Source organism: Antechinus flavipes, chromosome 4, assembly GCF_016432865.1.
Source record: "Antechinus flavipes isolate AdamAnt ecotype Samford, QLD, Australia chromosome 4, AdamAnt_v2, whole genome shotgun sequence".
Taxonomy (NCBI): Eukaryota; Metazoa; Chordata; class Mammalia; order Dasyuromorphia; family Dasyuridae; genus Antechinus; species Antechinus flavipes.
In genome coordinates, this window is record NC_067401.1 from 78,575,297 (window position 1) to 78,599,371 (window position 24,075).

The 24,075-nt window shown below is 34.2% G+C and overlaps 1 protein-coding gene across 2 annotated transcripts in view; it reads right to left on the reverse strand.

Moving 5' to 3' along the window:
- Window positions 1–5,131: 5,131 nt before the first annotated feature.
- The window catches only part of WDR26 (WD repeat domain 26), a 42,418-nt gene continuing 23,474 nt past the window's right edge, over window positions 5,132–24,075 (reverse strand). For both annotated transcript variants that reach the window (XM_051993381.1, XM_051993380.1), the window contains exons 8-14: window positions 23,118–23,258; window positions 20,731–20,850; window positions 20,249–20,394; window positions 19,893–19,971; window positions 19,518–19,647; window positions 10,113–10,298; window positions 5,132–7,246 (exon numbers count right to left, since the gene is read on the reverse strand). In XM_051993381.1, the coding sequence (XP_051849341.1) occupies window positions 7,221–7,246; window positions 10,113–10,298; window positions 19,518–19,647; window positions 19,893–19,971; window positions 20,249–20,394; window positions 20,731–20,850; window positions 23,118–23,258 (828 nt within the window). In that variant the 3' untranslated portion in view covers window positions 5,132–7,220. The remainder of the gene's footprint in view (window positions 7,247–10,112; window positions 10,299–19,517; window positions 19,648–19,892; window positions 19,972–20,248; window positions 20,395–20,730; window positions 20,851–23,117; window positions 23,259–24,075) is intronic.

Genomic DNA, 24,075 nt, shown 5'->3' on the forward strand with positions numbered 1-24,075 from the left:
AAAATCCTCGAATGGTATGGCATTAGTGAGGAAGTGTGGAGAGCATATATTTGCCTCTGTTAATAAAGAGTCAAATCGTTTTCCCCCCTAGGCAGCCTGAAATTCAAACGCATCCAAGCTCAAATTCTGGGGAGAAAGAGGAGATGTAAGGCAGCAGCATGTAGCCATGATCTATGACGTAAGTCGCGTAGACTTCGTCCACAAATTATCATTTGGATTTGGTTAATGCACCATAGTTCTGAGATTTAATGGAACTTCTGGTTCATGTTGGAAGCTTCATTGATGGCTCAATGTTAAGAAAAGCAAAAAACCTTGGACATAACCCTTTCTCCATCACAAAGACATGGTGGCAAGCCTAAGTATTACAATAACTGCAGATATGGGATTACTGAAACCACTTGAAAGAAAACATTTGATTTGGGCTTCTGGTTATTCAGTATTTCATCAAAACTACATTTAATACTATCTTTTGCTCCTTTTCAGTCTTGAACTAGCTTCATCCCAAACTTCTTTATAGACAATGTTTCTAATCAGTTATAGGAAGAGTTCTTATTTTGTTTATAAAACTTTTAATTCATTTATACAGAAAATGTAAATCCAAGATAATCCAAAATAACCAAGCCAAACTGTTCCCTTGCTAGCCTGGGAAGAAGTTACCATTTCATTTACAGTTCATGATAAAGAGGGAAAAGCTGGGGAATAGCTGACATTTCAGATTTTTGAGAGCAGATTTCAAAAAAAAAAAAAAAAAATAGGTAGCATCTTGAAGCCTAAAATTTTGAGAAAGTTGGGCAAAAAGAAATGAAAAATAAGCTCTTCCATTTCTGAGTTAGAATTAAGATAGCAGTGGAACTCAAAGAACAGATTATAGTTTAAAAGACATGTAGAAAAGGATACACAGGTAAGTAACTGAAAATATAAATGTTGAAAATGTTAAAATCTCTGAAGAAACCAATTAATGGTAAAAGCCAAATACTTTCTAAAAGTTTCACTGGGGGCTGAAATGCAGTAGATAGGATCACTGCTAATGGAACAATAGTAAGTCATCTGATTCCAAGTCCAGCACTTCATTTCCTATGTCATATACTTGCCCTTTTATTTTGAGCTGGAATGGAATTAGAGGTCATGTTTCCATCTCTACATTTTACACACGAGGAAGTGGATCTAATGAAGTCAATTGAATTGTCCAAGAGGTCAAGTTGGATTTGAACTTGTCTTTTTATTTCAAACCTAGCACTTTTCATTGCAGATAACTGCCATAGTCTGTTGTTAGGAATGTGCTTAACTGATAAGACTTTAATTACTTTAAATATTGCAGGGTTTTTTTTCCTCCCACTAAGATTAGGCTTTCAAGTAGAACTTTCATCATTAAACACCTTCATATTTGAGGCAAAAATAACTCAAGGGAGTTATGTTCCACTGGGAAGATACATATATCCAGACATGTACAGGATATGGTCTAGATCTATGATTTAATTGGCACAGGGCACTTGCAAATGAGATTCTATATTGATTCAGTAAAAGATCTCATTTGCAAGTGGTTCTTATTTCAATAACTCACTTAAGCGATTTAGAGATTGCCTAGGGCACTGAGTTTAAGTGGCTTGCCTAAAGTCAAGTCAGTAATTTCTCTCCATATGGTTTTAGTCAAGTGAAGAGGCAGTGCGTGGTAGTAGCAACAGAGCTGCAGGGGTTGATAAATGAGAAGACGAAGGCAACCTTACTTGGCTGTAAATGGGGCATATCTTAAAGGATGGTAAGAGTTAACTGAAAGACAAATACTTCAAAAACACTAAACTGTTATTGATAATGATGATCCAAAACCCTATTTTTGAAATATACTACTTTAAACCAAAGAATATGACTTTTAGAAGGAGAGTAGAATGTATGCTTGAAGTTTTTTTTTTTTTTTTTGGTCTAAAAAACTCTAGCAGTACACATTTCACATAATAGAATGGATTTTATCACAAAATTTTAAGTAGTTTTCTCTCCTTGTTTTAGAGATTTTGCTGTTTGTGAAAGCTACAGAACCAAAATGTTTTCCTAAAATTAAAATCAGTAAAGGTATTTTTTTTTGGATTCTCTGAACATTGTCTGAAAGGGTTCTCTGAACATTAGTGATGTAAATTACATGATCTCTTCTCTATTTGCAACATACAGAATATGAATTTTAAATTGGGAAGATGTCAAATTCAGATCCTACCAAATGAAATAATAATATATACATAATTGGAGTAATAATTGGAATAATGAATTGGTTTGTTAGTAAAAAGAGTCAATACTGAAAAATCCAGGGAGGATTAACACACTAAATTCAGTTATTCATTCTTTTTATTGAATTGAAAGAAAGGGAATACAAACAATTTGTTAAGTGCTGTGCACTGACATGGAAAAAGTGTAATTTTTTTTTTTTTTTAAAATCCTAGTAAAACAAATCAAAAGTTAATGTTTCAATTGAACAAAAAAAATCTTTTAAAGATATGTTTAATATACTACACATTTATAAAATAAAAAAGTTAACATAGGGTGTCCTGTAAATAATTAGTAAAACAAGTGAAAATAAATAGAGACCCAAAGTTCTTACGCTTTAATATAGCAAAAGAAATTTTAAACTACTAAATAGAATCTGAGGAAAGTAACAAAAAAAAAAAAAAAAAAAAAAACAAACAAACAAAAAAAAAAAAAAAACACCCAGAAAATTTAAGAACGCAATCCTTTGAAACATTTAATATCAGTCCATAGCAAATAGTCATTACATACCCAAAGCTCTAAGGGTTAACTAGTTCCACCACAACTTCATAAAACTCTTGACAATTTAGAAATCTTGGGATCAACAATAAAGTTCTTTTCTTGATCTCTACAGCTTGGTTTGTAACATACATGCTTTGTGGATCCTTTTTTTCCCCATACATTTTCAAGGAGCCAATAACTTTTTTTCCATCTGTGCCTAAAAATGTTAAGATTCAATTCTAGCACATTTGCCCTAATAATGAAAATGTTTAAGAAAAAGATGGGGCACATTTAATTTCAAGCTTATAAAAATATACTAGTATTATTAACCAAACCTTAAAGTTAGAGAGGGCACTTCACATATGCACAAGACTTGAAAAGTTTTTAATAAAACATGACAAGTACCTAGAACAGCTGGTTCCATGATTTATGTAGTCCTCTCTATTTTTCTCTCATACACACATGCACACACAACACACACACATACACACACACACACACACACAGTTTTTTATACTCCTTCAACTATTAGTTTTGATGAATCCAGATTACCTGGACTAAGAAAGTAGGAAATGGGATTTATAATTTTATTTTAGCAACTAGAGGGTAGCTACCATAGCAATAGCTTAACACCACTGAAAATTTTCAATTACTATCCTATTTTTAGACATTATCTAAGTGTTAATGAAATTTTGCCTCTTTTTTTTTGTTTTTGTTTTTTTTGAAAGTAGCAGTTTCCATTAAATCAGTTACTAAAATGGACTCTGATACTCAATTTTTGAAGGGGTGAACCAAAAAAAGAATTGCTACTAGCTTAACTTGTAGAAAACAAACCAAATAAATCAGATGCAGATTTTATACATTTTGGATTTGGGGCAATAAAGGATATTAAGAAAAATGTCTTCTTTCTCCCCATTCAAAATCAGCCATTCTTCTGCTGTGAAAGATATGACATGGATATTTTTCCCTTCAGTGTATCAATAGATGTACCATACATTTACCCACTGTGAGGCAGAGGTGGTAAGGTCAGTTCTGGTTTGCAGGAACCAACATCCTAAAAAAGAAAATTTCAAGATGGGGAGGGGGTGGGAAAGAAGAATTTTCTATTAATGTCATGAAATGCCACTAGCGGCAAAACACTCCTACTAGCAAATCACAAACAATACGTGTGTATTTCAGATTAAGAAAAATATCAATGAATTGGATGGTTTAATTTCAAGCTTAATAATTTGATTGAAACTTTCTTCAAATGTTTATAATTTGCATTTAAAACTTGGGAATTCACTTCCCTTTGGCTAGCCTGTAACTTATGACCACAGTCCCAAATGAAGTTGTGCTCCATCTTTAAACTACTTACCTTATTCAGTGTAACTCAGAATTTCCCTTGCCAATGAGAACATAAATGTAGTTGTCGTGATTTTTATCATAAACTATTAAAAAATACAACTTATTCTGAATATCCCATTACCCCTTCCCCAATTTTACCCTTAAACCTCTACAACCCTAAAATTTGAGTATTTTATATTGACAAATTATTTGGAAATAAGAATCTTTCACCCTGGCTCTGGCCCTTAAAAATACCAGACTAGAAACATTTTTAAGCACATGGAAATTAATCTGCTACTAACCTGATTTTTTTGTCAGAGTCAAAATCTCCATTTTCATATGTGCAAAAAGTATTGGTACTTTTCATTTCACACATTTACTAGTATCTTGTGGTTTGGCTTGCTAGAAATTTTAAGTTGCTTTTCTTCATCTTATTAAAAATTTTACAGCAGTTATCAGAACTTTGCAATTACTGTCTGTGGACTTATTCTGCTGGCAGGGTTTAGGTACCGTAAAATCCTGGATTGCTTCCCCATACAAATTTGACCTTTCTATCACAGTCACTAACTGGTATATGTAAGAAACAGATGTTAACAGTAAATTGGCACAGCAAAGTACCAGAGAATACAGGAAACTGTCAGTAAGACAATACACTTGGAAAATGAACTCGCCTAGCTGCTATAGAAACCTTTGCATAGTTAGTTGTGTTGCTCCACTTGGAGCTATGTTCCTGTAGAATGGGCCTCACATCTCCGCTTTTGAAGCATTCTTACTGGACTGTACTTTAAAAGTGCACTTTGAAAATTCACAAATTATGTAGGAGGGGCAGTTCAGAGGGATTTTTTTTCTTCCATCCAGATTGCCTCTTGAATGGGCATCAATTTCAATGTTACAAATGTACCCACAGCACTCTTGTAACCAAACTTGTAAACAGCTGTGGAATTTCTACAGCTCATTATTTACTAGCGATGTTACTGCAGAGACTAGGGTGTATTAACGGCTTCAGGGTATACACAAATCATTTAAAATATGAATGGTCTGAACTGTACTGAGGTAAAGAGAAGTTGCCACTTAGTTATATACAGTTACCAATAGATTTTTATTCAAGCTTAAAGTAAAAAGTAATTTTAGTTAAGAAAAATGAAGTACCAGATAAGCTGTAACATATAGTTCTTATTCTAACTCAGAAGTATCAAAACAGACAGGAGTTCTTTGATTCTCTAAGTGGCGATCTCTGCAAAATGGAGAGTAAAGACACTATGAAAATCTTTAAGGTTATATATACCAATTTGATAAATAATCTGTTGACCACGATCTATTAATTTCTCTTACTGCAAGCTTTGGGGAGAATCTGTTATTTTAAGGCCAATTTGTGTTTCTCTCCTCCCCCACCCCCATATTATTCCTCCCACCAACCAAGTTTCCCCCCTCCCCCAAATAATGGAAGAATCCGTGATATCCAAGCCACCCATGCCTTTTTCTTCCCCATGTGGAATCTGGAGAAGTCTATCCACAGTAGTTAACTATAGTGTAGATGACTGGTCCTAAAGGGAACTTTAACTCCAGTTCTCAAGACTTCTACTGATCATGATCTTTCATCACTCTGGGTTCATCCTGATACTTTTTCCCCCTAATCAAAAGCTGTGGTCTACCCTATTCTGTCCTTTACCTGAAAAAGAAGGGAATTTCAAGGGAGACCAAGTGTGCCATATTCAACTGTGATGGGGTAAAAAGCACAACATGAACATCAGGCTCTTGGCTTATTTTCAGAAGTGTAAAATATTTAAAATAAAAGTGCTTTTTGTTTTTTTGTTTTTCTGTTTTTTACAAAGGAAACCATTCCTTATATTTAAAAACGAAAACCAGAAAAAAGAAATCTATCCACAGCACCAGTTTAGAATGAGGTCCAGTATGGCAATATTTGTAACTTCAACTTAAAAGGGGTATTCTTTGAGTCTATGCATCCCTATAGCTCAAGATTTTAAGGAAAAATTTATAAGTAATGTAGGGGAAATAGATGTGTTTATAAACTCAATATATGCATGATAATCTGGAAACGGTCCTCTTCTTAAGTTACTTTTGAGATTAAAAAAAATAGCCAAGGTTGTAGCATTCTTTAGGTTTCTATTTTTTCATCTTTTGATTTCCAATTTCATGAAAAACCTGAATAAGCTTTTGAAAAATCCTAAGTTGACCTTTGTTCTATCATGTTGGTTGTGCATCTATAAGTTATTTTTATTCAGTATTTTAAAGATGAATGATGGCTGTAAGAACAAAAACAAAAGACCTCAAAAAATTTTACTCTTATTTGCCTGTGTAAAGTCCTTCCGAGCTCTGTTTCTGACCATGTCTTGTATGGTACTCCAGAAGATCATCAGTTATACTGCATATCTATGTCATAGATGACACTGTTTTTTAAGCTGGTTTAAGTTCCAAATGTATACAAATGAAGTCACTTTAATCCTATAAATACTTCTTAATTTATTTAAAAAAAATTGTGCTGTTAACCCTTTACGGGGCAACGAGCTATGTGAAAAGTACAAAACTTTTTGTCAAATGTGATATTGAGAGTGCTTTTGACATAGTTCACTGGTTTATCATCTGGATCAGTATATACTGCGCAACGGGCAAGGCTAGAATCCATGAACCAAGCTGCAAAGATCTCAAGCTAAATAAGGCGGAGAGATTTAGAGAAACAAGAGAAGGAAATAACTTTCCTATCCAACGTATACTCTTCAGACTAAAGCACTCTTTCTATCAAGCCTTCTAAACTGTTAAATAAAGTTTTCCAAACAAGCATTTAAACTTCATTACACAGAAGAGCAACAAGAATGGTAGCCCGCCAGACAAAAAGGCAGGAAGGAAAAAAATATATATACTGAGTTCAATGGGTAGCCTGAATGTAGCACAGTTCTTCACAACCGATGGGGGGGTAATTCAACACGGTGTCCAACAACGTTCTAACGACGTGCTTCATCTCAACTGGTTACTATGAAGCAAGGTGGTAAATGTTTGGCCCCAATCGGGCTTCAGAAATGGTTCTTTTTTTTCATGACGAGCATGTCTGTCCAGCTATCAATCATGTTTGTTTGCACCAAATCCCAAGCCATTTAAAATACGACTAATTTTAAGTTAAACAGAAGTCGTCTGCTCCGAATTCGCCATCAACTATCCATGCTACTGCATTCCTCTGAATGAAGACAAGATGAAATATGTGTATATGGAGGAGAAAAAGAAAAAAGTTGGTTAGAAATTTTTAAAATAACACATCACTACAAATTACAGCATCCCTAATAAAATAATTTAAGTCATATTTTTGGCATCATTTTAAGGTAAAACTGGCTGAACTTAAAAGAGAAATAATTTGCTCCCATAATAACTAACAGTTACTCATTATCACTGTTATCCCAAATTTTACTTTTATAATACAATAACAGAGAGAAGGGTATACACCAAGAAATATCATTTAAGTGAAGGGGTAAGATGGGGATTTGAATGCTGGCTCTTAAATATGTTTCTTCTTGATCACTTTTTAAATTTTTTACACCACAGAAAAAAAGATTTTTAACCAATATGCTACCACCGTTTTTCATTTAATGAACAAATACTATATAGATTTTTAACTGTCACTTATTTCTAAATTGCCAGGTTTTTTTTTTTTTTAAACAAATACATGCCTGTACTGATAGAAAGCAAAGGAACAAGGACTTGAAAAATATTTTTTATATTTCATGTGAGAGATGAAATCTCGTTAGATCTATACTAACCTAAACCAGAAACATAATTTTGAGATAATAGACAATATTTAGAGCTGATCCTACATGCAAGTTTTGATAAATTCTAGCACTATATCACTAGCCATTTCATCATGGGCATTTTGGATATAATTTTACTGGAAAGTGAAATTCACTTTGTTCTCATGACTCATTCTTTTGTGTTTTACTCTCTATGCAAACAATAACAACAACAATGAAAAAAACAAACCCTAAATTACAGACGTTCCTGAATTCTCCTTGAGTTTCTCAAGTCACTACTATATCTACTTTACCTAAAGTTTTAGCTAAAATGTGAGTGTATGTACTGGCCACCAGAAGGTCTTTCTGTTCTGTAAATGACTGAGTCAGCTCCTTCTTTCAGTGTCCCCCCCCCCCCCCCAGAGGATCTTCCAAGATCCATTAAGATCCTCCTCAGTCATCCTAGTTTGGGTTCTTAGAAACTGAAGAGCAATGCCACCTCTCTCTTCACCCCCTTTTTTGTTTTTATTCCCCTGAAAGATGAAAAATTAATTTGGCTCCTAAATCCATTGTTGGAGGTCTTTAATCAGATGTTGAAAGACTACGTTGGAAGACTACACTACTTATTAGTGACATAGATGAACTTCATTATATAGATAGGGAGCAAACTATAATGACTTCTCATCTCTATTTCAACTGTATGATTTGAAGCAAATTTATTGACTTTCATTTGTGACTACATGGACTCATTAGATAGTTGCTGTTTGGTTTATATATATATATAAATAACCTTAGTATAAAACATCACATAAAAGATTTATTCTCCTGTCACCCACATGAATTTCTTTGAATGAAGAGCTGCCTAAGAACTAAGAGCATTATGTTAGAAAACTGCATAATATCACAATGTAGATTCATAAAATATCTGCCTCTACCTGCCTTAGAGGTATCAGAATTGGCAATCAGGTAACAGCAAAATGACTCTAATTTACTCTTTCACAAGTAGGATTTTCTAGAAGTTAAAAGCAGAATTATCCCAAGATCAACAAAGATTGTGAGCAGACGAAATCTAAAACAATGAAAAAAAATTGGAACTACTCCTTTTCTCTCCATTTAAGCCATTTCTGTAAAAGAGCCAAAGATAAACTATGGTAAAATGCTTTAATCATATGAAAGATCAATTTAGCTACTTCTAAACAAACTGAAAAAAATTCATAGCAATCATACTGAAACTGCTACTAAGTCATTTAAGTTTAGAACTTCTCTGTATTTTATCACCACATTGCACTAATTCATCAGTATTTTCATATTAAAATTTAACTCATCATTCTCCTATTGCTTCTTTATCTCTGCTCTAAAGCCAAAGCTTCATCTTAAAAAATTCCCTGTTAGATGAAAAAGCCCTATCAAAGCTCAACTTCTCAGTCATCTGGCTGTAAAACGTCTTTAATAGCTAAAACTCCAGGTGCTCACTGCTCCCCCCCCCCCGATTAATCTTAAGCCTCTTAATTCTTGAGCCTGTTTGACTCAGCAAGAACTCTATGAAAATTCACCAGGCTTTACCAGTTTGGGGCACCTTATTCCATCTAGGTCTTCCATGATCTTGACCCTTGTCTTTCCCAAATGCTCCCCTTTGAATGTGTTTCTGCTGATTCATTTTCTGCTCCATTCTCTCTTGCAGTGTTCTGCCCTACTGTACTTTGGAACATCTAACCTCATTTGCTGAGACACCACTCTGGCTTTATATTTAGATTACATTTAACTAGCATGAAACGAACATGCAGGACGCACTTAACTATAAACACACACAAAAAAAATCTACAGTCAAGATCATTGGAAAACCTACGATGTTTTTACTGAAATCGAGTAAAGCCATTCTGTTAATTTGAATAACATGATTTTTTGGGTATCCTTTGGCAATTAGTACACTTACTAGTAGTAACTTACACTTAAGTGGATATTTAATAAATGTTTGCTGAATAAGCAAAATTAAGTAGCATGCATAGCAAAAAATTAAAACTTTCTAATATGGTAGGAATGTAAGTCTCTAACTGGATAAGGTTGGGGGAAGTTCTTTCCAATTCTATTCATAAAAACCATTAAAAAGTTATAAATATGTAATTAAGTGACAACAATGTTTAAAAGAATCTTTATGTAAGACTAATGTACAGTACTCAAAGGATAAATTTCTCCCCACTCCACCCCCCCATCCAAGACAAAGGCTACATACGTATACTTTGAACATTATCAACAATTATTGTGAATAACATGTACAATCCGGCTTTCGTTGAAGGAAAAAAAGAATATCATAAATGGCATTACCTTCAATATCCTGGTTGTCTACAAAAGGTGCTGGTCCCCATATTCTAACAGTGCCATCATCTGAAGCACTGGCCATCATGGATGGAATCTGTGGGTTCCAGCTCACACAGTTTACTGTGCGTGTGTGTCCTGTTAGCTCTGCAATTGGCAGCTCGCTACGTTTGTGCCAGATGTATACTTTGTGATCTGAATAAAATAACATTTTACAGAAAAAGAAAAAAGATATATGCTCATTAACTACCATTAACATTTTCAAATTATCCTGTAGGCTTACCAATATAGCTTAATAACAATTCTCTTAAGCAATTATTTAACACTACCATCTTTCTTTATTCAGTTATCATCATCTCATGATAAAGATGACATGATCAAACAAGTAACACTTCAAGGATCTGTGACTATTGCTGTGGTCCCAAACTGCCATCTCCACGCAATATATATAGTCTTATAGCTTGATAGAACATATCAAGAGTTTATGCTTTCATTTAACTTTGAGAACTTAAATTCCCTTCCATATCAAAAGGAGGCAACTGAAGAAGACTTTGGTGAAGGGACCATATCCATAATAGTTTGAAAAACCTTCATATTATGCTAATATTAAGGTAAATTTATTTTCACAATAAAAATTTATTAAGTTTTCTGAACAGAAGCAGACCAATGATAACTTAGATTTATCTATACAGTTATTTGTCACTTATCTGTTCCCACAGTATATTTGTGACTTTTGATCATGAAGTAATGAATGATTTTTAAAACATACACCCAACTGAATCTTGTTTTTCTCAGTAGTCACTTTTGAATTTTAAGTTTCCTTTGTGTCTGTAGCCAATCTATTTTTATATTTTCTCTCTTCTTTTATTTCAAATCATATATAGGAATTTGCTTTACAGATTAATAACTCTACTAACATTTCCCCCACAATTTAATCAAATACCCCTAGAGGAAAGAAGAAAAAAACTCACTTTTATCACATTTGAACTACAAAACCATAAATAAAATGAGCTGTAAAATACTTAAAATAAGAGCTTCAAAAGCTTAGACAATAACATCAAATACTCCAAATGTCAGCTCATACATATCACATGCTGCAAGGCATCCAACATATTCCCCCTCACAATCATGCTGGCTAGATTGGCCATCAATTATTATTCCCACCTACCAAGGCAAAAAGCCCAAACTTAAATCCATTTCTTTTGATTCCAAATCTCCTTAAGTCTTATCAGTCATACAAGAAAAACCCACCATTATATTATAGCTACACCTATTTTGTTTTTATTTAAAATATACGTTACTTTGATTATTCATCCCATTAGGTACTCAGTGAATTATGAATTAACTTATTTCATCATCTTCAAACCATGAAGATTTGCTACTGCTGAAGGCAGTGGAGAACCAAATGCTTTTTAGCTATGGAGGCTGGTAATCTAAGATACTGAGGGGTCTTTGCTTCCGTGTATTTAAGTTGAATTTCAATTGAATTGACTCACTAATAGAATATAATGTTCTGAAAAAAATTTGGAAGGCATTCTCAAAATATTTTAAACAATGGAGACATTCATTTGCGTATAAGGGAGTTCAGTATATTTGTCAACAATTCAGCCACTTAATAGTTAGTATTATTAATAATACTATTATTATTAATATTAAATTAATCATTAATTTATTAATTAATAAATGGTTATTAATAAATATTAATATTAAATACCTATTATGCCCTAGATTCTATGCAGCCCCATTATTTTATATTTATGACTCATATGTAGATACCACATTTCATCAATGGACCAAAATACTTATTTTTATGAAAAGTGAGTGGTAATAATTTACATTTGTATAGCACTTTCCAATTTAGAGAACGTTTCCCATATAATATACTTATGAGGCAGGCATTTATTCATTCAACAAGCGTTTATGAAATACTTAGGGCATTGTGAACAGAAACAAATCTAAATCCTCAAAGAACTTAAATTCTATTGCAAGGAAAGTAACATGAAGAAAGATAAGTAAGTAATTTTGGAGCAGTCACTATTAAGTGGAGTAAATAAGAGGGGGATTATGCGTATTGAGAGAAGCTAGGGATTCTAACAGGTGGATGTGGGGAGGAAGTGTATCCCAGGGATGGCAGGATTCTTAAGTGCCCCCTAGGGATGTAGTCTATACAAAAGATGGGTGATGGAATGTGGTATCCAGGGAATAACATTTAAGTCAGTTTACTTGGAAAAGAGTAAATGAAGAAGCATAATTGTTCAATAAAAAGTATGGAAAAGATAAAGCCAGATTATATTTAAAATGCAGAAGAGCAATGAATAACCCCAGAGGCTATAGGGAGCCAAGAGACATTAATGACCAGCTTGATATTGTTAGACTAGAGCTTTGTGAATGTCACAGCTACGTGAGATATGAATGGGGAAAAGATGGGGCTGAAAGCCAGGAGACCAGTTTCAAGTGCCTATTTTAACAGTCTTCATCACAGGTCATAAGGGCCTGAACTAGGATAGCAGTCATATGAATATAAAAAAGGGGGTGGATATGGATAAAAAATATTGTGCTGGTAGATCAACAAGACTTGGCACCTGGTGGGACATATAAAGGGTGGGGAAAGAAGGGAGAGAGAAAGATGATTCAATTAATTGTGAATTTGGCTGACTGGAATGACAGTAGAGTTAACTCTCAAAAAAATTAGCAAAGTTAGGAAGAGAGATGTTCTGATTTGGATGACCAAGTTGGGAGATGCCAATTGAAGCCAGTGATGCATTCCTGGAGGAAGGAGAGGCTTGCTTCATCCTTATCAGCAAAAGATGGCTGGTGAAACCCATTTCCAAAGGAGCTAATGACCCCCCCCCCCCCCGAAAGTACAGAGCCTGGAGGGAGAAGGGGGAGGATAAACCACAGGGAAAGGGAAGACATGGATGAGCCAGCACTGAGGCAAGCAGAGGCAGCAGGAGAACCAAGGGGTGGGGGATGGGAAGTGGGGAGCATCACTAAAAGAACACATCCAGGAAGGAGGGGGTCACTTGTGTCAGATTCTGCAAAGTCAAGAACTCTTAGGGTTGATAAAAGGTACATTATCTCTGATAACCAGGGAGAAAATTTGAGTTAAATGCTGATATTAAAAGCTAGAATACAAGGGGTTCAGAGTTAGAAAAGAAATAGACAGAAAGCAGTAAGCAAATTTGTTTTGGTTGTGAAAGGAAAGAGAGTTTGAGCAGTCACGTCAAATAAAGCTTTTTTGGAATCTATGTAGAGAACAATGGCAAGACTGAATTAGTATGTATGTAGGAGTTGAAAATCAGTGGGAGGGATGGTTGGGTTGTGAGGACTAATTGCTGGAAGACATGGGAACAAAAACTCGAGGGGTTGGCTTTGGGTAAGAAGTGGCTGCTTCTTCATTAGAGGCTGGATCATAGGAAGGAAGAAAGGTCTAGGGTGGGTGTATGTGACGATGTCCAAAGACTTTGGGACACAGAATAAGGGGAAGAGGCAACAGCTCAATGCAACAGCAAGTAGCCTCCACAGGTAAGTACGAGGTGGAGTTTGTCCTCTGCAGAGGCAAAAAGGGGATGGGGAAAGTGGTATGATGGGACTGAGTAAAAAAGAAAAGACTGGATACAATCATGGTAATGGGCTGTCCAACTTTGGTCTCAAGATTTTTTTACACTATTAAAAATTATTAAGGACTTCAAAGAACATTTGTTTGAGTTTTATCTATCAATATTTACCACATTAGAAAGCAAAAATAGTTAATATACTAATAAACATAAAATAATAACAATATCATTACCGCTTAATATGAACTTAATGGGAAAAAAAAACCACCTTAAAATAATTTAGTGAGAGTAGCATTGTTTTACATATATTTTGCAAATATCTTAAAAATGTCAGGCTTGTTATTTTGGCTCAAGCATATGAAAAAAATCTGGTTTCTCAAAAATATGTAGTTTGAAAAGGATAGAATATTCCAATAGGTAAAGAATATCTTAGTTTTTACCATGAAAACAGTTTTGACTTAATGGGCCTGAAAAAGTCTCAGGGATTTTCAGGGGTCTGCAAATCTTGAAAATTGCTGAGGTAGTATAATAAAATATCTATAAGAGAACTTGGAAAAATTGATTGTTTTATAGCAATAAGGGACCAGTTTGCCATGAGACAACAAATTTGGAGTAGATCCCATTCATCATATACATTTGACCCTAGTGATTTCATATTTAATTTATATCTTTGTCTAAACTTAAGAATATGATTCCCCTACCCTAAATTAGTACCTCATCTAAATGATAAATAGTTTTTAAGGAGAAAGTCACCTAATTTAGGGGGAAATTGAACAAAGCAATATTCATCATTTTGATCCATCCAATCCATTTTTTAAACTATTCTGTTACAGATTTCCAATTTGGCGTATTCATGCTTTAATATTAGGGAAATTCAAGAGGTTTGAGTTCCTACAAAATGGCCTGGTGGTTTCAGAGTACAGTCTGATAATTAAAATAGACATTTATAGGAAAAAAAATTTGGAATGATTTTAAAAGGTTCCATTATTTTAATAAACATTTAGCTGCACAAGTTATATTAAAAGTAATCTGAACAGTAATTCCATATTCAGTTCACACCCCAAAGTAAAAAAAGTTATTTGTAAAAATGGTTTTATTTTGATAGATTATGGACTGCAAAAGTCAAATATTATATTACAACTACAATGTCTAGCTCCTGCCTTTTCTGTCACCCCAAAGCTTTCCACATTAAGGCACTAAACTTTCTTTTAAAGTTTTTCCACTTTTCCTTGGATTTCCCCCCCGCCCCACACTTCTTTATTTTTGTTTGCTTTAATGTGTTATGTTCTTTCCCAGAAAATTCTGTTCTCTTTGATTCATCTTACACACTGAAACCTGATTGCCTTCTAAGTAAAGCATAGAAATATATCTACAGATTTAAAATCTGAGACCGGATTAAAGAAAGTTAACAATCATGATGCCATTTTCTCAACTTGAAAAAGAGGGCCAAGAGGGAATTTTGTTTCTTCAATATAAGGTAGAGAGTTATATTAATGTCCTAATCCCACAAAATAAGGATATCTATACTATTGTGTTAGACAAAGAGATGAATTTCAGAAGCTAGAGTAGAGATTTTGAAAGATATCTCACATATGAGGAGAAAAAAGTACAGGAACTGTAGTAGGTGAAGAATAAGTCAATAGAAAATATGATTGACCAGAATAATGATGAAGCAATGAAATCATAGAATGAAAGAGACAAAAAAGTTACAAGACAGAGTGGCTTTGAAAGCTATTGTATACCTCTGAACATAAAGCAATTATGAGACTAGATTGTAGAACAGCTGCTGATCTGCATTGGTAAGAGGGATTTTGCTTACCTAATGAAACCTATAGCAATAAAATGACAAATACAGATCAAAAATAACAAAAATATTCAGATTTTAGCTGTTGACTTTTCTCTCTCCACTTCAAATGGTAACCTGTTCCATGTGAATCTCTTGATTTCCTCCCAACTCCTCCATTCTACTTGAATCTTCCATATACTGATCTTGTCCCATCTACCTACAAGCATGTTCTAGTCTTCTTAGCTGTATGTCTGTTTTCTCAATTCATCACTGCTACCTGATCTTACATCTCTTCTCTTAAATACTATCTCTATCTCCTCTCCATCCATTCATTTATTCCTCTATCACTTTACAATCTGGATTCATTTCACCCTTTCACTTTAATGAAACTGCACTCTCAAAGGTCACTAATAATCAGATCCTAATTATCAAATCTAGTGGACACTTCTTAAATAAATGACCTTTTAAAACTGAAGATGCTACCAGTGTCTAACTCAGTGCTTTGCAAACAGTTATTTAATATTTGCAGAAGTGAACTGAATATGGACTCCTTTTATTCTGGAAAGACTTTTTCCTTAAGTCTCTACAATACCATATTCTCAGTCATCCTTTTTCTGGATTGTCTCTCTTGTTTCTCATAGTGATCCACTCTCCTGGTTTCAAGTATCTCCTTTATTCAGAAAACTCTAATTTCTAACTTCAAGTTGTCAAACTATAATTTTTAACTATGTGCCAGATAGTTCCAGATAGTTGTGGTATATGAACGTAATGGAATACTATTGTACTATAAGAAACAATGAGCAGGCTTATTTTGGAAAGACAAATTGATGCTGAGAAATGAGCAGAACCGGGAGAACATCACATACAGTAATAGCAAGATTGTGTTATGATCAACTATAATAGATTTAGCTCCTTTTTGGTCTGTTTCTTCCTTCACAACATGACTAATGTGGAAACAGGTTTATGTAACTGCACATTGCCATCTTGAGGAGGAAAATTTAAAACTCAAAATCTTATAAAAATGAATGTTGAAAACTGTCTTTACATGTAATTGGAACAACAAAATACTATAAAAAACCAAACTAGATATTTCCAATTGTTTAGCTACCAAGGTCCAAAACTTGGTCCTTTTCCTATGTTCAACCAAAATGGGGCTACTATCTACTTTGTGAATACCTCCATTTTCACTACTTTTGCTCACTTATAATTTCCCCAAATCCAGTTGTATTACATATACTTCCAGGTCAAGAGCAGCTACATCTTTTCCATGAAGCCTTTCTTATTTCCTCTAACTTGAAGGTCTCTCTCCCTTCTCTCCTATTCTGGCTGTACTTTCATATTCTATATATGCGTTATAGTTATTTGTGTATGTTTTAACTTTTCTACTAGGTAAATTCTATTAGGTAAGGGAATGTAAGGTTCTAGTACATAGTAGGCCTTAAATATTTACAGAAGGAATGAATGGTTGAACTTCACCGTATGCCAAAACCTAGAGCTGTAATTCCCAATTTCTTCATTGTCCCATACATACATGCCTTAAATCAGGATAAGGTAACAAAAATGACTTGAATTCTAGTTCCAAAATAAACAAGGTGATTCTAGCTGTGTGACTCTGGACAAGCTGCTTCATGTCTTTTGGGTCCCAGTTTTATGAGTAAAATAAATGGGTCAGATCACATGATATTATCTCTTTTCTTTGGGCTTTAAAATAAAATGTGATGGTATTTGTTCCTTGAGAATTTACTAGAAGTTGTTCAGTAAATATAATCTATCTTATTTGTCTATAAACAAATCAGTTTATAGCAACATCCTATTAACCTGAAGGCTCCAAATTTAAATCACCCCAATAATTAATGCTTGAATACTTTAGATGGTAACAGCTTTAGCTAAATGTATTTGGCTGAACCTTTAAAATTTATTTTATACAGATTTTGGTGATGATTACCACAATTTATCTTCAATAGTTTTTGTTGATGCCAGCCCTGAGTTCAAATGTGACCTCAGACACTTAACACTTCCTGGCTGTGTGATCCTGGGCAAATCATTTAATCCCAATTGCCTCAGGGGAAAAAAAGTTTGTTTTATACTTCTATCAGCTTGGAAAATTTATTGAATCCATTTCACATTTTAATTCAGTGTCTGTAAGATTTATGTAAGCCCCCAGATTTTATCATTATACCTATCTTTGCTATACAACAAATATAGTAATAACATATATCATTTTACTGTACGAAAAATGGCTAATGTGGCTTGTATACCTTCACTTTTTATCCTTATAAATATCTGAGAAGTCATACCCATTTTACAGATGAAATTCAGGTCCAGAAAGGTAACGTGACAAATAAGTGCAGGGAAGGAGTTTCACCAATATCTCAAACATATTATTTTCCACTAACCCTGGCCTTCTTGCAGACTAGGGAAGACCCCATCATTCACTAGTCTTGGGTCATAACCATGGAAATATACCCCCAATTCCTCCTTTTCCTCTCATAGCCACTTCCATGCCACTTTTTTTTTCTGGGCCAGATCTTTCTCATCTAGACCAGACTTCCCTAACTATAGCCTGAGGCCAAAATGCATTTAAAAGTACAACAAATCTTATTTAAAGGGGGTAAAAACCACTTATAGCTTATAGGCCATTCAAAGTCAGGTAGCAGGTAGAGTTTGCTGGACCTAGATGTTACCATGCCAGTTGGGGCTCTTTCCCATTTATCTTCCACTCAGATATTAAAGTGACATAATTCCAATACAGATCTGACAATATCAGTTTCCTGCTTAGGAACCTCCAGTGAATCCCTACTGCTTGCGGCTTAAATACTAACAATCTTTTGGTACTTTTATTCTGCTTCAAACCTGGTTCCAGCACACAGATCCACAACACAATTTTTCCTTCCTTCCTTCTATCTTTCAATCCAAATGGCCTATTTGCTGTTTTTTCAGATACAACATCTCACATCTAACTCTGTACTTCTGTACGTGTCCTTCATGCCTGAAGAGCGTCACCACCTGGTCTCCAACTATCAGAATCCCTAGTTTCTTTCACAACTGAGCTCAAGTGCCATTCTCCTCATAAACCTTCTCCTAATCTTTTCAGTTGCTAATACCTCCTCCCTGAAATTAACTTCTATTTACATAATTACCCATATGTTGCTTATTTTCCTGATAAAAAGCTCATTAAGGGCAATTTTTTTTAGGGGGGGAGGGGGAGAAGGTAATCACAAGCACTTAGCACAACACCTAGCACTGACATTTATTAATGCCAGATGTTCTTTCACAAATGTTTGGTTGATGTGTATCCTGACTTCATATACGGCTCTCAGTAACACAAAATGACCAAGACATTTCCAAAGAAGAAATCTAATCAAAAAGATGCAGGCATGATTGTAATCAGCTCGCCTAAAACGCTAAATAGCAGAAAAATTCTATTGATTACTGACAAAAATAGAAACACATGACTTTTGAAAGTCATAGCTTACTGTATTCAACTGAGTTCATCCAAGTAAAACACTATTAACATTGAATTTTTATATCTTAACCTACTTCTAAGAATCATTAATCTAATGAATGCCCTGACAAACTAATGATTTAATCAATGTGATGCATGGGCTCCAAACCCCCCATATTCCTTCCTCCTACCTAACACACAAAGTCAAGATTAAGTGCTAAGAATCTGGCATCAGGAGAGCTTTAAGTCTTGGAGTGATAACTGTTACCTATGATAATCCCCCTATCTATGAAAACAATGGATAGGAACCAGATCTGAGATTTCATGGGTAAAAGGTGCATCTGAAGAGGAAGCTCCTTCTTTATCAACGTAGATCAGGATCTTTCCAAACTCAAAGAGTTAGTCTTGGAGCCATTGCCTAGAGACTGAGAGGCTTAAATGATGTAGCTGGGGTAAGAAAGCTAGGATGTAGCAAAAGTTAGTCTTGAACCCAAGTCCTCCCTGGCTCTGAGGACAGCTTTCCATTCCTGCTACATTTTCTTTCATCACATATTCTGATTATGGATCTTTAATTTAAGTACATAAAAATGGTATTTAATTACAATCATATATTCAACTAATATTACCTTCACTGCCACTAGCGATGAAGTCTTCATTATGGCCTCCAAAACATGAGTGAATTGTGTAAAATCCTTGTGTAACACCTTGATACTTTCTCACTAAAACTCTGTCTTGTAAGTCCCATAAATGAACTCCCTATAAGCAAAAGAAAAGTTTATTTTACTTAGAGTACTTAACATGTAAAATTAACATTTTTTCTTCCCTAGTTATTTTTATTTCTATTTGTTATGAATAAGCAAAGTAACTGTCTTCTGATAAAATTCAATTGTTAAGTACCATAGACACAGCAGTTTTATATTTGATGGAACTATTTCTATTCAATTACATATAAAATTGATAAATCACAATTAGCATTCAATTTAAAGTTATTATAAACTTACCTGAGTTGCTACATTTAACAAAGCTAATCGGCCATTTTTTGAAATAGTAAAAGACATAATAGGGTGATCTTCTTGTACTCTGTAATAAGAACACAAACAAAAATCCAATCAGTTTGGTAAAGATTAGAATATATTTTAAAATGCTAAAAAAAAAAAAAAAAAAGGCAATTCTCTTCCCAGATTTTTGGTAAAAATGGCACTACTTTATCTGAAATTAATACAATCTTTATACTTGACTGGGGAAAATTAATCTGAATCAAAAACATTTAGATGTAATTTAACCCACTTGTTCAAATGCATTTTAAAAAATGCTTAACATTATTGGTTATTTAATAAAAAACCAAAACAATAGTTACATGTTCCTATCTGTAAGATCCTCAAAGTTGTAGCCCCGAATTCGCTGGTGTGTGTCTGATGCCAAAACAGTCTTCCCATCACTTAAGCACCAAAGGCATTGCACTCTTACCCCTTCCCAGGAGTCAAGGAGGTTACCATCTAAATCCTAATCAGGAGAGAATTATATAACAAGAATGGTCAGAGAACACCATAACAATTTTCCAAAATAAAAGCAAATATTAAAAAAAAAAAATTTGCAGATGATGTTAAATCTCAGCCTAATTATTCCCAAAAATTCCTATTCCACCCTAAGAATCTAAACACAGATCAAGTTCCATTAAAATAAATATGACCAAGACAAAAATTTCAGTGATGAAGTTCTCCAAAGTCTTAAGTTGAATCAGTACTTGGTAATTAAGCAAATCCTACTTTTTCTGAATCAACAAATTAAGAACTTCATTCACAGAAATGTGAACCTTGAGGGGAACATCTTAGCACTTACACACTGGTAGAACTGTCCACGCTGCCCTCCAGTAACAAAGCGTTTCCCATCTGGATTCCAAGCCACACTTGTTAAACTGTCTTCATGAGACTGACTCATCTTTGTCCTCAGCTCCCCTGTCTAAAAAGAAAAAAAATAATATTGATAAGATCTATCCTCTCACCATTAGTGTAGGGAAAATGTGGGGAGGAAAAAGTGTGAATTAATGATAACTGGAGGCCTATGACAACAGTGCTATACATTTAGAGAAACATCATTTAATCAGCAATATTAAATAAAAAGTACTTAAAAGAAATTATTTCATTTGAAGTGAAATAAGGACTTTAAAACATCAACAACTGACATAGATGATTATTTTAAAGTACAGTGGATCAAAAATGATGAGGCAGGGGCAGAGCCAAGATGGCAGAGTAGATAGAACTTTACCTGAGCTCATCCTGGTTTCCCTCAGAATCAACACCAGGTCAAGCCCCTGAATGGACTTTGCAGTGACAAAATCTATAAATATTTATAGCAGAAGATATCTAGGAAGGACTTCAGGAAAGGTCTGTCTCAATTGGGCAGGGGCGGAGGACAGACACATGGCCTAATGCAGGTGTGGCACTGGGAGGCCTCACAAAGGGGATATAGTGGGAGGCTCTTAGCCAAAACACAGAAGCTCTGGCTACTCTACTCTGGTTCAGAAAAGTGATGTGATATACCCCCTCTCAAAATGAAATGGATGTGCTATTTTTCAGAATAGCAGCATAAGAATAGTGCAAGGCCACCACCTCTTCAACATTTTATACATTTTTCCTGATCTGCATGTCCTTCTATTTACTTTTTGGAAACTTTGGTGTCAGAAGACAACTTAGAACCTCGAATTATGAAATAGCATCTGTAATATTAACATAAAACATATGAACATAAAAGAGCCACTATAAACTCCTTGAGAGTAAGGTTTGTCCTCTTCCTCTTTTTTAAAAGGACATACAGGGAACCAAAACTAAATCATATCCAGGAATGGTTTGGAGAACAAGACATTTTTTAGATAAGATGTTTAAAAACTATCTTCTTTTTAAGGAATTTCTGAAGTAAATTAAAGTGATACACAACAAAAGTAAGTAGGATGTCAAAATACACGAATGAATTTAAAAACTGGTCCAAATGAAAACTTGAGATTTTAAAACTGAAAACCAAAAACTAAAAGCTCATCAATTATTGCAGTATTAAAATACACACCGCCCTTTCTGTGTCCTGGTCAAAGAATTAATACTAGAATACTGCCATCTTGGCTCTGCCCCTGCCTCATCATAATGTAATTATGGCATTCCTTTTGCCAAATTCTTTAAATGCAATTCCTTTCTAATAGTTATTCAAAGAAGCAACAATGAATTTAGTTATAAACATGATGGACTCAAGCTTATCCTTTCGGGTTCTGACAATTTCAAAGCTAACCTGAGTTTTTCTTATGCTTCTTTCAGTTAAAAAAAAAAAAAAAAAAAGCCTCACAAACCAGCTAGCACATAAGATTTTTTGGGAAGTTGATAAAGAAATGAAGGGTTACTTCCAAGGTCAAAATAAAAGTAAATGCCTTTTAGAATGAAAAGTAGATTCCAGAATTTGAAACTGGTGTACTTATGCATGGCACCTGAATGAAATATTTATCTGGCTCCATCAAGTTAAATATGAAATTATTAAAGGTAGCCAGAAAAGTTAGAATATTAAGTAGAAAATTAAGATTAATGGCATTAATGAAGTAATTCTATCTTATGTTGTTATAAAATCCATACATTAATTACAAAACCTCTTAAAAAATGTTTACTACACATTTCTTCCTTCATTTTCACAGCACTATAGTATATCCAAACATATTTGAAGGTTTCTTTTTACTTAGCAACTCTGATGAAAATGATACCCAACAATTTCAAAGAATACAGGATAAAAAATGCTAGATTAGATGAACTGAATACTGAGGGCAGATTGAATAAGTTTTTTAGCTTTTTTTTTTTTGGCAACATGGCTAATATGGAAAAATGTTTTGCATGACTTGACGTGTACAACTGATATATTTCTTGTCTCTCCAATGGGTGGAGGAAGGATGAGAGAAAATGGAGATAAAATTTTTTTTTAAAACGAATGCTAAAAATGCTATAAAAATTCATTTGTGTAAATGGATTAAGTTTATTGCAATAAATTCGGGGGGGGGGGAGTATGAGGGGGAAGGGGGAAGAGGAGACAGGTAGATAGACGACACCCCCCCCCAAGTAAGGACCTGAGTTCTAATTTGACCATAGGCCCTTAACACTTACTACCTGTGTGACCCTGGGCAAGTTACTTAACACCAATTGACAATCACTCTAACTTTAGGCATCCAGTGGAATACAAAGAATGGAATTGTTGCTTACTTGTACATTCCAGAGCCAAAGCTCAGAGCAGTCATCTGGGCCACAAGCAACAAGATAGTTGTCATCTGGACTCCAAGCAATATAAGAAACACCATAAGCATGTCCTTCTAATGTTTTAAGCAATTTTAGCTGGTGTGTATCCTGAAGGAAAAAAATTAACATTTCAAAATCAATGTTATTTTTCTTTTGGTTCTTCACTTTATTAAAATACTTGATAATACTCTGAGATAAATCTGCTTGTTTTTTCTTTTCAAGTTATAGCTTTAATAGAATGCTTTTTTTCCTTTTAAATTTATCTTAATGAACAACAAATCTATTTTTTCTAATCCCTATTTTCCCATGTTATTGAAAAATAGAAAAATTGCATACTCAAGGAAAAAAAAAAGATGGTCATTTCATTAGGGATCTCTAGAATTCTAACAGGTCATTTTAACAGACTGCAACTTCTTTCTAAAAAAAAATTATTTTGGGGCTTCATCTTGCCCAGTGTAAAGGGTCTCTTATGGGCCCAATCCCACAAATGATTGGCATGGAAGCTTTGACCCACTTTGTTTTTGACTCAGTACTTAGTACAGACCTGACTGGCTTTAGCCACACTGCAGCTCAGAATTTATACATTCAAATGCTATCTATCAACTTAGAGTGAGTCAACATGCCCATATCCCTCCCCCCACAAAAAAAAAGTTTTTTGCCCCCCCCCCCAATCCCATTATAAAACTCCCATTTCTAAAAGAGACTTCTCAGAAATAATTAGGTATATAGCGGGAGACAATTAAGAAAAGATTATATAAACCATAAACAAATAAATTATAAGGGGCAACCGACAGAACAATGGTTTATCTTTAAAGTAGAGTCTGTGGCATAACTCCAAAGGTGTATGATTAACCAATTAGAAGGTGGAAAGCTAAATCTCATACTACTCTCTTAATAGAGACCCAGACCTACCCTTATTCTTTAA